A 16244-nucleotide genomic window follows, 5' to 3' on the forward strand; every position below is an offset into this window, starting at 1 on the left:
ACACCCCTGTTAAAATGCCAGGTTTTTGTGATGTAAAAGAATGAGACCAAGATAAATCATGTCTGAACTTTTTTCAATTTTAATGTGACCTATAATGTGAACAATTAAATTGAAAAACCAACTGAAATCTTCGAGGGGGAAAAATAAAAACCTAACCTGGTTGCATAAGTGTGCATAACCTCTTATAACTGGGGATGTGGCTGTGTTCAGAATTAACCAATCACATTCAAATTCATGTTAAATAGAAGTAGGGATCTCATTGTTGAAAGATATATGTCAAGAGAAGGGTACAAAATAATTTCCAACGCATTAGATATACCATGGAACACAGTGAAGACAGTCATCATCAAGTGGAGAAAATATGGCACAACAGAGACATTACCAAGAACTGGACGTTGCTCCAAAATTTATGAAAAGACAAGAAGAAAACTGGTAAGGGAGGCTTCCAAGAGGCCTACAGCAACATTAAAGGAACTGCAGGAATTTCTGGCAAATACTGGCTGTGTGCTACTTGTGACAACAATCTCCCGTATTCTTCATATGAATGGACTATGGGGTAGGGTGGGAAGACGGAAGACTTTTCTTACAAAGAAAAACATCCAAGCCTGGCTGAAGTTTGCAAAAACAAACATCAAGTCCCCCAAAAGCACGTGGGAAAATGTGTTATGGCCTGATGAAACCAAGGTTGAACTTTTTGGCCATAATTCCAAAAGCCTTCACCAGACACTGTCTTAGAGAGTGTCGGGGTGAAGAGGTGAGACTGTGGTTATTTATTCACTGTGTGTTTTTGGCGATTTGGTCATTTCTAACATCAAATGTGAAGGTATTGATCTGAACACTAATCTTTCTTTTGACAAGGATACAAAATGTTTCAAGAGCAGCTTATTCCATTTCCTTAACCTTGCAAACATTTCTAACCAGTGGAGAAAAATTTAGAAATCCTAATCTACGCTGCTGTCACTTCCACATTTTAATATTCAAATGCCTTTCTCTCTGGCTACCCGGATAAGCTAAATATATACATAACATACAATTTTACATTAACAAACTGCAAGTTCTTAAGTTGGAAGTGACCTGAAATAAAATTATTGTTTATTTACTTCAGCGCAATGCAGGCAAGCAGCAATATGTTTACATAATCTGAGCTGCACACATTGCAAACACCATCTTCAGCACTTGCTCATCCGACAAGCTACGCATTTATTAGGTTCAATACTAGTTTCAGAACAGTCAATGAATCAATATTCACAATAAGTGCAAAAACAGGAGGGGAATGTGCCCTGATAGGAGGACAGAGGTGGGAATGTAAACCATGTCTTTTACATTATTTTGCCTTTTCATATGAAATGTTTGAATAAACCTTACAGTTCCAATATAATGCACGTGCTTCACATTCATCAGCCTTACGGTTTCCACTGCTTCTGTTACATTGCAACAGTAGCATTTAGATTAATGCAGTTAACTGTCCTCTATGTTAGAATAAAAGTTGGTTGAATGCTGATAACACCTTAAAAAGTGCATCTACGTGTTTCTCACTTGTGTGGGTAGAAGTGAAATTTCTGCTGAAGCAACAGAACTTTGTCCAGTGTCATGGATGTGATATTTTAACTGGTGTGTCTTCAGATTTGATGAACGACTAAAACACTTCCCGCATTGAGAGCAGTTGTAAGGCTTCTCTCCTGTGTGAGATAGCTGGTGTCTCTTTAGATTTCCAAACTGACTGAAACTCTTCCCACACTGGGAGCAGTGGTAAGACTTCTCTCCTGTGTGAGTTAGCTGGTGTTTCTTGAGTGTTGCTAAATCCCGGAAATTCTTTCCACACTGGGAGCAGTGGAAAGGCTTCTCTCCAGTGTGAGTTAGCTGGTGTCTATTTAGGTTTTCTATCCGACTGAAACGCTTTCCACACTGAGAGCAGTGATAAGGCTTTTCTCCTGTGTGTGTGAGTTGGTGTTCCTTCAAGTTTTCTAACTGACTAAAACTCTTCCCACACTGAGAGCAGTGGTAAGACTTCTCTCCTGTGTGAGTTAGTTGGTGTTTCTTTAGAGTTGCTAAACGCCTGAAACCCTTACCACACTGGGAGCAGTGAAAAGGTTTTTCTCCTTTTTGAGCCAGCTGGTGTATATTTAAATTTTCCACCCGACTAAAACACTTTCCACACTGGGAGCATTGGAAAGGCTTCTCTCCTGCAAGAGTATGTGGGTTAAATTGCCTTGATTTCCACCCTGTGTGTTGTTTATGGTTTCCTGATGTTGTGAAACTGGGCTCGCTGTCCGAACCTTGGTTGGAGCTCTCTCCTGCGGGAACATGGACAGATATGCTGTTAGATTAAGAAACAAGTAATTAAGATTCTAAGGGTTTTATTCCCCTGTGGCCACCACTGCACCAAACGTATTCTCCACACCTGAACTTACCTGGATCAATGACACCATCTATTTCCTCCTCCTCTTCCCCGATATCTGGAGCAGCCATTTCTCTGTTCCCCTCCAACTCCTCCTCCTCCTCAGTGCCTGGTCTCTCATCACGGTCTTCTTTGACTGATCTCTCCTCAACCTCCACTTTGACTTCTGTCTCCTCTTCTTCTTCTTTGACAGCGCTCTCCTCCACCTCCTCTGTAACTGCTCTCTCCTCCACCTCCTCTTTGATTTCTATGAACTCCTCTTCTTCTTGTTTTAGCACTCTGCCCACTATGACTCTCTCATCATAATCATTTTCAATCTGCATCTCTTCCTCTTTGATTTCTCCTCCAACTCTTACCATCTCCTCCCCTTCTTCCTCATCTTTCTCCTCAGTTCCTGTTTCCTCCTCTCCCTCTCCCTCTTCCTCTTTGACAATAACATTGAGCTCCAGTGTTTGACTGCAGTCTTCCAGTTTCACTGACACCCTCTCTGGCTGGTGCCATGACCTCTGACCTGGAGCACCAAAGTCGGAACCAAGGGACTCTCTGGACTTGGTTTTAGACATGGCAGGCCCGCAGTTTGGCGGATCTGGAGGCGTAATAGTAAAATAAGGTAGATAAAGTGAAGGGTGAGTTTTACATTGTATGCTCAAGATACCTAACATTTTTGTAAATGGGTCTGTGCCCTCCTACAAGTCTTAAACAGTGAAACATCGTTAAGAAAAAGCTCATTGTTCCGGAATGCAGAAAACATTCTAGCAAATTGAATGTAACTTGGGCCACGCCCCTTCCCTCCACACTTGGTCCCAACTATCGGTAACTTCAGATGAGTTAAAACACACCAAAACACACCAAGTAAAAACACACCATGGACACATAAGCCAAATTATCACAACCCACCAAAAAACAACAATACTTTCCCAAATGGCTTTCCGTTCTTAACGTGTAAGACTAGCGGAGCTTTAAGATTCCTATTTTTTGTTGCACCAGCCAGTGGTCAGTGTTGACTGTCAGCTAGTGTGTGGTGGTCACCTTGGTGCTACGAAAACACCTCTTAGACAGCAGCAACACCTAGAAGACCAAGTCCTTTACAAAAATTTGACATCAAACCTTCATGGCACAATACCACTGCATGGTTAAATCCCATAATAAATACATTAGGCCCAGCTGGGAGGTGACCACAACAAAAATGTTATCAAATTGTATGAGCAGTTTTCATGTATTTTCAGAGACTTGGATTACAATCATATCTGAGAGGCTGAAGCAGTGGAGAAGACTCCCCGATATCTGACCTGAAAAATAAACCTGCCGTTATTAAACTCTCAAGACTGTTCTAGAGACACCGCAGGCTAACTAAGAGTTAGGAAGAACTGCTTCTGGCTATTATGCCCCCAGTCATGGAATGCCTTGCAAAGAAACAATAAGCTAGAAGTTTAGGTAACCATACAGACATTTTTTGATAAATTACCTATTTTATTCTTCATTGGGATTGCTTTTGTTAATGTGTGTATTTTATATTTACAATTGTATTTCATCAGCATGACTGTCCAGTAAAATGAGCCAAGAAACATTTGGTTGTGGAGCGCAGAAAAGACTAGATGGTTGTCTATAACTGTTTCTGGGGATTCAAAGTAGTGGACCTTTTGTTTTTTGCAGAAGAAAACATAGACGTTTCTAAACATTTCGTTAACCAACATTTATATTGGACAAATGTAGGTAGGTTCCACCCCATTTTGTCCAAAAAATAAAAAAACGTAGGTGTCCTACTTAATTTTTTTATTACAGTAACTTATTTGACAAGTCATTTTGCAAATTGAACTTTTTGTTCAGCAGAATGAATGCAGTCCAGCGCAAAATGATGCTTAATGACCCAATATGGAGCTGGTTATTGATCATTTTGGAAAATAGTAACCCTGGAGTTAATAGGTTAACTCTACAATTTACACTCTAAATGTAACGCAATATATTAGACATCCTGTTTTTTTGTGGGGAAAAATTCTGATCATGACCTTTTATTGAAATGGGCTCTTTGCTGGACACAGTGCTTTGCTGGGATTTTCCTGCTGTTAGGGGTGAAAGGGTAGATTTCACATTTAAAAGCAATACTATTTAATACCATGTCATATCATTGTGATTATTAGACTTAGATTATTAGACAGGAAACTATTAAATGTTTTACAAATGTGATTTAATTTAATAAAGATTTACTTCACTAAACAATCCCAAAAAGTAATACGGCTTTGGTTGTTGATTACAATGTGTTGCCAAAACCAGTATGTATTCTTGACTCATTTGGGGCCATGACTTAAAACGTAATTGCAGGTAATTGCACTTCCATGCATTTACCTTTCGTTTACCTAGCGCTATTGGATAATCCGAAGCGTTTATGAAATGGCACCATCTCCAGCATTCACGTATTTTTTTTCACGCAATTTTTTCTTCTAGTTTATCTACTGCACTATCATGTTTACATAGCTCCTGTAGTACACTATATTGTTATTGATCACTCAGAACGTTATTGATCACTCTACAAAATTTTTGCGAGAAGTTAGCTGTTTGTTGACATTACAACGTCTCTCATCACAGTGAAACTTGTAAACTTCAGTAGCCAAAACAATGTTTTGACGAAAGTTACTTAGCCACCTGGCTAGCTACTTTCTCCCTTGGCTAGCAACAATACAACCTAGTTAGCTAACACCCAACAGGAGATACGTTTCGGCACACGCTATTCCACTAACGTGGCCATCAGGGACGAGTGGTCGTGGAAGTAAGGTCTGATTCACACCCACTGAAACAGAACCGATCACAAACTCACCTTTTTAATAGCGTCGAAAACCACCAGTAACGTAAACTTCCGCTAAGGTTGTACTTCTTCGGTGAGGTTGACAGTGGAACGCATTCAGCGTTATTGCGCATTGTCGCCACCTTCTGTACTGGAGTGTAGGCCAGAAGCAAGGCGTGCCTGCCTGTGGATTCACTCTCCCGCTCTCAACAGAGCCAGCGACTCAGGGGCAAAAGCGCCAACAGACACATTTCGTGGGGGCAGGCCCATTTTCGGCCGCATGATTCGCAAAAGCTGCAAAACGGTAGCATGAAAACCAATAATTATGTGAAAATCCATCACAAGATTGGGGCCTGAGGTGGTCAACAAAATAATGTAAGTGTTCCATCTGCCGACTTCACGAACGTGCTTTGCTGCCAGATGCTGAGCCAGCACTTCACTGGATTTCTTTCAGGAATTTACCATCAAGTCAGATGCACACAGCTGTCTGACTTCTACTGGGTATTCTGTATTCAGCTTGCACAGTTACTTCAAATGTCTTTGCAATTTCTTCTAGTTATCTCAATCAAATACTATTTAGACAACACAATAAATTATTCTATAAAATGTTTAGGGTATAGAAACAAATACTGCCCAGATAAATAATTTTAAACTTTTTAATGCAAGTGGTCTTGTATAGACTTTTGCAAAGTATTGTAAATCACAGCCAGTTTTCTGTGTGTGTTTTTTTTATTATTGCAATCATGCAAGTCCATGTGATTTGTCAGTGAGTAAATCAATGCTAACAATGATCTATGCAAAATTCGGCATCTTCATTTCAGGTTAAACAGTTAAGGCTTTTCTCCTGTGTGAGTGAAAATCTTATCACAAAGGAAAGGGTTTCTTTCCTGTGTGAGTTAAATGTGTTTTTAGGGTCAGAGACTAATGGAAACTCTTTCCACAAAGGGGCAATGGTAAGGCTTCTCTCCTGTGTGATTTCGCTTGATTGTTTTTACGTACAGCTTTAGGTAGCTTGAGTGACAAAAAATATTTTTCAGCCCTGAATCAGAGCAGAGGATTCCCCAGAGCAATGATTTGCTAACCTTTCCATGTCGAGGACCCCTGAATACATATGTTGAGGCCATGGCCCACCTTCTGCTTGCATCAACGCATAAACCAAAGCACCCTATGTATCTTAGCCCTTATGATTAATCCCTATATAAGTCCATAAGCCAGATCTTAGATATAGCATCAGACCCCTGAGTGGTGAGGTGGTCAAGTCACTGTCTAGCAGTACGGTTAGGTCATTTTCAGTTTGAATCCTGGTTGCAGCATAAAATACCATGTTTAGAATAAATTATAGAAAATATCCAAACAAAATGTAGTCTCACTCTTCTCCAAAGTAGAATAGGTGTTGCCTTGCATGCATGAATGATTGGCTTCTGTGTCCAACACTATCACACCAACTTGCCTTGCTCAGGAAGAGATTTAAATGTAACTTTTAAATTTGATCATCAATCTTTTGGTTCCCAGTCAAATGCCCTAGCCAGTGGTTCTCTAACCTCTCCACAGGGACTGGCAGCCATTTCACATATTTGTTGTTCCCCTGAACTAGCTCATTTGATTTACCTGATCAAGGGATTGCTAATTAGGTCACAAGCTGAATGAGGAATGCTAGCTCTGGAAATGTTCAAAAACACGAAATGTTCTCAAACCTCTCCCTGAGGAGAGGTTTGAGAACCCCTGTTCCAGGCTCACTGCCAGACATAGCAGTGGAGGTGCCTGAAAGAGATCCTGGAGGGGAACTGGAGAAATCCAAACAAAGCCTTGCCAAAACAAACTGCGAATAAATAACCACAGTTTCACCTCTTCACCCCGACACTCTCTAAGACAGCGTCTGGTGAAGGCTTCCCCCGACCGTGACAGTTTGTTGGCTGCTCTACTTGTAGCTGATGTGAGAGGTATTTTAGGAAACAGTAATGACAGCAGTGCTCAGCATGGGCTTCCCCCAGGCCGACTGCAATATTTATGGGCTACAGTGGTGTCTGGCTACAGACATGGGATCATTGCAGAAGATAATCTGTATTTGAAGTTAACAGTGAAAACCTTGTTAGAATGTGTATACTTAAGCTAGCATACACAGTGCACTCTCGTAATATTAATTATTTATGAGACCTTTATAGTTCTATTACCATAACAGAAAGATATGTAAATTCAGAAGGAAAACAACATATATGCAATACAGTACGTGATCATGAGTTGTCTACAGTGGATATAAAAATCTACACACCCCTGTTAAAATGCCAGGTTCTTGTGATGTAAAAGAATGAGACAAAGATAAATCATATCAGAACTTTTTCCACCTTTAATGTGACCATATAACGTGAACAATTCAATTGAAAAACAAACTGAAATCTTTGAGGGGGAAAAATTAAAAACTCACAATAATCTGGTTGCATAAGTGTGCACACCCTTAAACTAATACTTTGTTGAAGCACCTTTTGATTTTATTACAGCACTCAGTCTTTTTGGGTAGGAGTCTATTATCATGGCACATCTTGACGTGGCAATATTGCCCATTCTTTGCAAAAGCGCTCCAAATCCGTCAGATTGTGAGGACATCTCCTGTGCACAGCCCTCTTCAGATAACCCCACAGATGTTCAATTGGATTCAGGTCTGGGCTCTGGCTGGGCCATTCCAAAACGTTAATCTTCTTCTGGTGAAGCAATGTTTTTGTGGATTTGGATGTGTGCTTTGGGTTGTTGTCGTGCTGAAAGGTGAACATTCTCTTCATCTTCATTTTTCTAACGGACGCCTGAAGGTTCTGTGCCAAAATTGCCTGGTATTTGGAACTGTTCATAATTCACTCCACCCTGACTAAGGCCCCGGTTCCAACTGAAGAAAAACAGTCCCAAAGCATGATGCTGCCACCTCCATGCTTCACTGTGGGTATGGTGTTCTTTGGGTGATGTGCAGTGCTGTTTTTGTGCCAAACAGCAGCTCTGGGCATCAGAAACACTCAACACATACTGTTCGGAGTTGCAGCCAATTCAAATTAAATATTCAGTAACTTTCCCTGCAGTTACCAGTACTACAGCTAACTACTTAAATCACACATTCTGCGTACATGTGACAATGATATCAAGGCAGTGCATATTTACACATGGTAAAATAATATTTTCAATCAGTGTGTTTAAGGAACCAGAGTGTGTATCGTCACCGATAGTGTCATCAAGGGCAGTGGATGCGTCTTGTTCATAGGTCTGGATGCATAACAGGTCTTTCAATTCTTTAACATTTAATAACAGGTCGTTCAACACTTTAACATTTAATAACAGGTCTAATACCCATTAAGGAAAAACTAATATTTTTATAATGTAATGTTACACTTTTCCACATTTACCAACGGCATCAAATTACAATGAGTTAGATGGTAAACCCATTGTCAGCATAGGCCCGGCTAACTGATGAGGAACACTTTTATGAGAACAGTATGAGATGTTTGAGTAAAGGCCAGACAGTCAGTAAAAATAGACGCCATGCATGAGGTCTGAAGGCACCTTTGGAAGGCAGTTAATATCCACTCTACAGGACTACTTTTCTGATGTTTGTTATTTATAAGCACAATGGCTACTTTCCAGGCTTATTACATTACTGATGCACGCCAGGTTCCAGAAAGCCCTGAATGATATTTATAGAAATATCAGATAACCTCATGATAGGATTTAGCAATCGTAACTGGCATGCAACAACTTCACCCTGACATTTATGCCAGTACTTTGAAGGCTCCTTTGGAGGAAGGGTCCCTTAAATTATACTGTAAACAACGTTTGTATATTAAAATAAAATAAAAACCTTTCTAAAAATCCCCTGTTAGATTCCAGGTGTGTAGCTTTTGTTAACGGTGTATCTCCATCAAAGGCGATTTCCAAGATTCACCAAAATTGTTTTCATATTAGCTTAGCTGTGATCTTACATACAATTTAAACATGCATTAGTGACCAAGGCCTACTTGAAGCACCCATGCAGTCTTTGTAATTAATTCTTTAAATCATCATCGTATGTCCAATATGTCACATGACATGCACTTCCCTATTTGGCTGAACATTCACTGTTCCATTAAAGATTGGACCAGAAAGACATCACATAGCGCCAACATTCAATCCACCTTAACAGGCTGACATTCCAAGGGGGCCATGAGTTCAATGGGGTTTAAAAGCCCTAATTAGATCCTTTCACAAACTTCAAAGTTGATGCAAGATTTTTTGTAACAGATCTATTATATTATTTGGCTTATTAACAGATTGTCTCAGGATAGATCCTTACTGAATCTAAAATGTGCTTGCTATCAATTATTGGGAGACAAAGTCAGCCAATTTTACCAGGATTAGTTGTTGGTGTTATTGCTTGGCTAGGCCACACAAAGACATTCACAGAATTAAGCCTCCTTAAGCCAATCCTGCATTGTCCTGGCTATGTGCATAAGGTCATTGACCTGTTGGAAGGTGAACCCTCAGCCCAATCAGAGGTCCGGACAGCCCTTGAGCAGGTTTTCATCAAGGATCTGTCTGTACTTTGTTCTGTTTATCTTTCCCTCAATCCTGACTAGTCTCCTTGTTGCTGCCACTGAAAAACGTCCTCACAGCATGATGCTGCCACCACCATGCTTCACCATAGGGATGGCCAGGTGATATGTGGTCCCTAGTTTCCTCCAGACGTGAAGAAACCAGGCACAGCAGATGAAATCAAAGTCAGTCTTGGTTTCATCAGACCATCTTGTTTCTCATGGTCTGACAGTCCTTTAGGTGCCTTTTGGCAAACTCCAAGTAGACGGTCTTTTTACTGAAGATTAGCTTCGGTCTAGCCACTAATTTAAAGGCCTGATTGGTGGAGATCAGGTTGTCCTTCTGGAATGTTCTCTCATCTACATACAGCAATTCTGGAGCTCTGTCAGAGTGTCCATCAGGTCATTGGTCTCCTCCCTGACCAAGGCCCTTCTCCCTCGGTTGCTGAGTTTGGCGGTGCAGCCAGCTCTAGGAAGAAAGTTGGTAGATCCAAACATCTTCTGCGTGCTTGGGACCCTCAATGCTGTAGAAATATTTCAGTACCCATCCTCAGATCTGTGCCTCAACCCATGACTGTCTCAGAGCTCTACAGGCATGTCTTTCAAACTCAACACGTGACTGTCTCAGAGCTCTACAGACAAGTCTTTCAAACTCAACCCATGACTGTCTCAGAGCTCTACAGACAAGTCTTTCAAACTCAACCCATGACTGTCGCAGAGCTCTACAGACAAGTCTTTCAAACTCAACCCATGACTTTCTCAGAGCTCTACAGACAAGTCTTTCAAACTCAACCCATGACTGTCGCAGAGCTCTACAGACAAGTCTTTCAAACTCAACCCATGACTTTCTCAGAGCTCTACAGACAAGTCTTTCAAACTCATGGCTTGGTTTGAACAGGGGAAGGTGAAAAACTATTTGATCCCCTGCTGATTTTGTACATTTGCCCACTGACAAAGAAATGATCAGTCTATAATTTTAATGGTAGGTTTATTTGAACAGTGAGAGACAGAATAACAACAAAAAAATCCAGAAAAACACGTGAAAAATGTTATACATTGATTTGCATTTTAATTAGTGAAATACGTATTCGACCCCTCTGCAAAACAGGACTGAGTACTTGGTGGCAAAACCCTGGTTGGCAATCACAGAGGTCAGACGTTTCAGAGGGGGCACCTTAGCTCAGATTCAAGTTTTTTTTATACATTTGCATGTAAAACAATATAATACGAGATAAACTCCAACCACATTCATTGATACATATAACCTAATTTAACAAAACATCCCAAAGAATTTGAAGAATTTAGTAGATTCAGCATTACATAAAATCTCTATTCTAAATTAGAATCAGGTGCACCCAAACAGATGCAAATTAGAAATGATTAGAGATTAACTTGGGATGGGTCCAACCTTCAATTAAAATTAGAAACCTAAGTCTGGTATGGTCTTAACGATATGGCAGTGTGGTTACACATCATGCCAAGACAGTAAACCTTTCCAAGACCCACAGATGAAGGACTATTGACGCTCATGAGTATGTGAGTGGTTACAAAACCATTTACAAGCAAGTCTAAGCACATCTGATTCACTGTCTGACTGATCATCTACAAGTGGAGAAAATCTCAGACCACTGGCAATCTACATAGAAAAGACTGTCCCGACAAATTCATCGCAAGACCTGACCTGAAAATGCTTATAGAAGTTTCTAAGAATCCCTGGGAAGAATCAAGGGATTTGCCTCTCTTGCCACTATCGATGTCAAGGTGCATGAGTCTAATGTCAGAGAGAGACTCTGCAAACCTGGCCAACGTGGGAGGTCAGGAGGGAAGAAGCCTCTGCTCTCAAAAAATATATAAATACACGACTGATGTTTGACAGAAAAGACCTGGGTACAGACCAAAGCTATTGGAACAATGTGCTCTGGACAGACGAGGCAAAGGTGGAGTTCTTTGGTCACAATGCCAGAGAAAACAAAAATGCATTTGAACAGAAAAACCTCTTGGCAACCGTAAAGTGAGGCCAATATGAGGCTATCTGGATATTGCCACAGGAAAATGAGCGAAAACGCACAAGAGAAAGCCACATAGTTGATTTTTGGTGGATGACACCATATTTACTGTGCATAGGAAAACTGCAATGGGAAGTGTTTTACTTCTAAACATTGATCATTGATGTTGCCTTAAGTGTGACAACTGACTACTCTAACTGAAGGCAAGTTCAATTTGATTGGTCTGTTAAATGGTTACATGATGTGCCACATTCTGCTGTTGGGATATGCCAACCATTCCAAAACAGAAAAGCTGCTTTTCATATACCTAAAGAACTAATTAGGAAAGATATAATAAATTATATTTCTTATATTGTTGAAATCTGGAAGTTATGGGCAGTATCTTTAATACATAATTGAGAAATAATAAGATTGATTTGTAATTTTTCTGTCATTTAATTAAGGACCATGTTCTAAACTTTACACTTTGCTGGGACCATATGGCATAGTATTTAGCCCGACTTTTTAAAAGGCTTGGCCCGAACGTGTCTGTTTGTTCCCAAAGAAGCTTGGATTCCAACCACTGTGGCTGAAGACAGATTGAGGGATACCAAGTTTTTTTTCTGTTCTCTTTTTCTAGACTTGACAGCTTTTCCTCATCAGCTGCGCTGTGTTGTGTAATGGCCATGTCAAGAATACATGTATTTCCTATCCTCTGGTCCACAGCTCAAATGCCAGCAGGTCTGCCAGTAAAGCGTTGCCCAATTACTTTTGAAATTTAGCTGCGGAAGCAGGATGTATTTCTGACTCAACCGTCCCTGAACATGACCATATCGGGGGTAATAAATCTGTTGCTTTAGTTTACTTGTTTCCATTGACTGTAGGGTATCACACTGGAGTTTAAAAAACGGTTTCACAATTTGATTTCTCTTACAGAGCTTTGCAAACAGGTTTAGGCTGCATCTGTTTCTCATGCCCGGTGTTTGATCAAGGCCATAGTTGGAACAGGTCATTTTGACTCCTAGTTTTCCAAAGACCCGTAAGACCCTGTAACACCAAAAGCACCTTATTTGATCCAAGTGTTTACGCTTAATAATTTGGGCCACCACTAATTTCACAGTGCATGCTGACAAAAACGTGACCAGAGATGGGCCAGCATATTATATTGACCTTATTAGTCGACCACGAGGCATTTCAATTGCTGATATGGTATTACATTCACAGAAGGATATATGACCTGGAAAATAAGATGTGAATTAACTGAGCCCAGCTTGGTGGTTTTATGGATCCATGCCACAGCGTGTGATGGATCGCATCCAGATTTAGCTTGGTACCGGCTGGGACAGTTGAATCGTTCTGAATCATGTTTAAAGTATGCTAATGTGAGCCAAGTTTCAAACAAAGTAGACTGGGTACTTTTAAGCATGTTTAAAGAGGAAGTTCACCATGTTTGAAATCCGTTAAACGTCCCCATTAAAAGTACTCCAAAGGGCCTTGAAATGTGACAAAAAATTTACAATTACAGTTCTATAGTGATGGTTAATTCATACATCTTGAGGTGTCTACATTAGAGGTCTCCATTTTAAAAATGTATATAAAAAAAAAAGAAATATCTTAATCAGTGTGGTCCTTTCTTCAGACTTTAATATAATTCTTAACCTTGCAAGAAATTCTATATATAAGAGTAAACATCCATCCTGAATAATTTAATAACTGACCAACCAAAATACATTTTCTTTCAATCTAATTGGCAGGCGATTGACTAAATCACAGGTTTTTTTCACAAAGCAATTATAAAGTAGCCCTCTATGTCAATACAACAAATTATGTTCTCTAAAATAGAGAATAAATATGTTTTCTAATATTAATCTTCAGTAGATATTTCTTTGAAGCCAGGATCTCTCTTTAAGCTTGCAATATATTACGATTAACAACAGTTTAATCAAGGACCTTTTGTTTTCCATGAATAGGCTACAGCAAACTATACCTGGTCTACTGGGACTAAATTTGGATTGAAACGAGCACATCAAACTTTGCCCAGTTTGGGAAGACTATTTTTGGCAAAATTATATCCACGACGGGCTGACCTGATTTCGCCAACAATTCCACATCTGTGGACGTCATGTGCTGGGATGGTCTTCTGAGTATTCTCAAATATCCCCATTGGATTGGCCAAGCACTCCCTGAACTAAGAGAATGACTCTTCCCTGTAGGCTAAAGTCCTCCCAGTAGGCTGAATTCTCCCTGTAGGCTAAAGTCCTCCCAGTAGGCTGAATTCTCCCAGTAGGCTGAATTCTCCCAGTAGGCTGAATTCTCCCAGTAGGCTGAATTCTCCCAGTAGGCTGAATTCTCCCTGTAGACTGAATTCTCCCTGTAGGCTGACCTCATCCCTGTATACTGACTCTTCTTTGTAGGCTGATCTCCTTCCTGTAGGCTGATTTCTCCCTGTAGGCTGACCTCCTCCCTGTAGGTTGACACCACCCTTTAGGCTGACTTCCTCCCTGTAGGCTGACCTCCCTGTAGGCTGACTCCTCCCTGTGGACTGAATTCTCCCATCTCAAAATTGACTGTAGATGGGAGTTGCTGCGGTGTAGCAGGGGGTCAATCACCAAATTTGTGAAGAAAAAAAAAAGGGTATTCATCTGGTTATACTCTAACGTAGTAATAAATCAATCCTAAATAATGTGTAATGCTGCCTTCACGTCCATCATTAAAACAACTCCAATGTTGTGACATTTTAGACTGCATCGTGGAAATGTTAGCAAGGAAGTGTCCTGTCTAATGACAGTGGCGTCGGTCCTAGAATTAGGCGGTCTTGGCTGATACACCAAACAATAAACCGTGGCTGCATTGCAAACGAGAGTACTGTCCAAGACATTAAAATACCTTTCAGTGAAGCCCGCCTGCTTAACTAATGTACCCCATAGCCCCCCCCCCCCATTTGGGATACTGACTGAAGATCCCTTAATTGACAGCTCCTGGTGGGCTTTTCCAGCCTTGTCTACTTCTGTCACTATTCCCTACTCATTTAATATCCGTTGTTTTATTGATACCAGCTCAGCTGCTAAGCAGTGTACTCCAGGGAGAAAACTACAGCTACTGTATATTACTGTAAGAATTACGAATGGACAGAACTACTGACCTGCAAGCATTGCGGTGTGTCAAGGCAAGAATCCTACTGGACAGTTTAAGCCAAATGAAATTTGAGAGAACTAAATGCTCTTACAGCACACTGATTTAACTAGACATCTTTTAAATGTTTTACAGGCTCTTATTAGAAACCAAAATATTTCCTTAATAGCTTTTAAATATGTATTCAATTGGATTCCATTGGGGTGATGTATCAAAGCCTCAAAGCATGAGGTAACAGCCAAATCCATCACAGCACTTTAATATCATTTAATAATTTCCAGTCTTTCAGATCATTGACTTGAAAAGACCCAGGACTGACCTTACTACAGCGCTCAGTGACCTATAGTATAGACCAATCAGGATATAGTTCAGATGTGGAGAATTCACCAAGAGCCTAAAATGATTTCAGATTCTGGTCAGTGCACGGCTTGGCTGGAACATGGAACAGAAGCTCTGCCACCACATCTAGTCCTTCTGAACAAATAACATCAATATATTAAGGTTTTGGCATTCTCAATGGAGTACAAATGAGCTTCTGATTAGTAATACAATATTCTGACCCCTGCACCTCCTCCAAATGTTATTGTGTTACTGAGTTAATTTATATTGATTTAACATGTGCCATCTATCTACACACAATACCCTGTGAAGACAAAGCGATAACAGTTTTTTTGAAAAGTTTATTGAACATGTAAATGTATAGATCCCTCCAGATATTTTGGACCACTTGATGAAGTTGAACAAAAATAAAAAAAACACCAAAGAGAAATCTAGAGGAATTATTTGGATCATTGTCCAGCTGGAGGATCCAATGAGTAGTAATGACCGGTTTCTGGTCAAAAATCTGCTTGTTCTTGACATTGTCCATAATGTCATGCACCTTAACTACATTCACAGGACTTTTGGGAATAAAAAAGCCCTACAATATCACATATCTTTCACTTTACTGACTGGGGATCAGATTTCTTTCTGCTCAACCATCCCTGTTTTTATGACAAACATTCTAGTTTGTTTGCGTGGAGGTAGCATCTAATAATATTTTGGGAAACTTTGTGACCCCAAGATTCAACCAACCACTGTAATTCTCTAACCGTGATCACTGGAGAACTCTAAAACCGTGATCACTGGAGAACTCTCAAACGGGATGTTTGGAGAACTCTCAATCTGTGATCATTGGAGAACTCTCAAACTGTGATCATTGGAGAACTCTCAGACCGTGCTCACTGGAGAACTCTCAGACCGTGATCACTGGAGAACTCTCAGACCGTGATCACTGGAGAACTCTCAGACCGTGCTCATTGGAGAACTCTCAGACCGTGATCACTGGAGAACTCTCAGACCGTGCTCACTGGAGAACTCTCAGACCGTGATCACTGGAGAACTCTCAGACCGTGCTCACTGGAGAA

The 16244-nt window shown here is 40.4% G+C and overlaps 1 protein-coding gene across 2 annotated transcripts; it reads right to left on the reverse strand.

Annotated features, from left to right (window-relative positions):
* Positions 1-643: 643 nt before the first annotated feature.
* On the reverse strand, positions 644-14506 carry LOC105027475 (zinc finger protein 568-like). 2 transcript variants are annotated; one of them, XM_034294540.1, is made up of 3 exons: positions 13794-14506; positions 2412-2984; positions 644-2294 (listed from the first exon to the last, which is right to left on the reverse strand). In XM_034294540.1, the coding sequence occupies exons 1-3, from the start codon at positions 13828-13830 to the stop codon at positions 1522-1524; spliced, it is 1383 nt and encodes a 460-aa protein (XP_034150431.1). In that variant the 5' UTR covers positions 13831-14506; the 3' UTR covers positions 644-1521. The 2 variants fall into 2 exon arrangements, with proteins under 2 accessions (XP_034150431.1, XP_010897893.1); XM_010899591.4 differs by lacking the exon at positions 13794-14506 and adding an exon at positions 5211-5371.
* Positions 14507-16244: the final 1738 nt, after the last annotated feature.

Source organism: Esox lucius, chromosome 9 (genome assembly GCF_011004845.1).
Source record: "Esox lucius isolate fEsoLuc1 chromosome 9, fEsoLuc1.pri, whole genome shotgun sequence".
In the NCBI taxonomy this organism is placed as follows: Eukaryota; Metazoa; Chordata; class Actinopteri; order Esociformes; family Esocidae; genus Esox; species Esox lucius.

Excerpts from the sequence above, each read along its gene's own strand:
- LOC105027475 (XM_034294540.1), bottom strand. The coding sequence starts at position 13,830 with ATGACGTCCACAGATGTGGAATTGTTGGCGAAATCAG. Across the intron at positions 2,985-13,793 it reads GGAATTGTTGGCGAAATCAG|ATCCGCCAAACTGCGGGCCT; the intron begins GTCAGCCCGTCG and ends TTACGCCTCCAG. Across the intron at positions 2,295-2,411 it reads AGATGGTGTCATTGATCCAG|GAGAGAGCTCCAACCAAGGT; the intron begins GTAAGTTCAGGT and ends ATGTTCCCGCAG.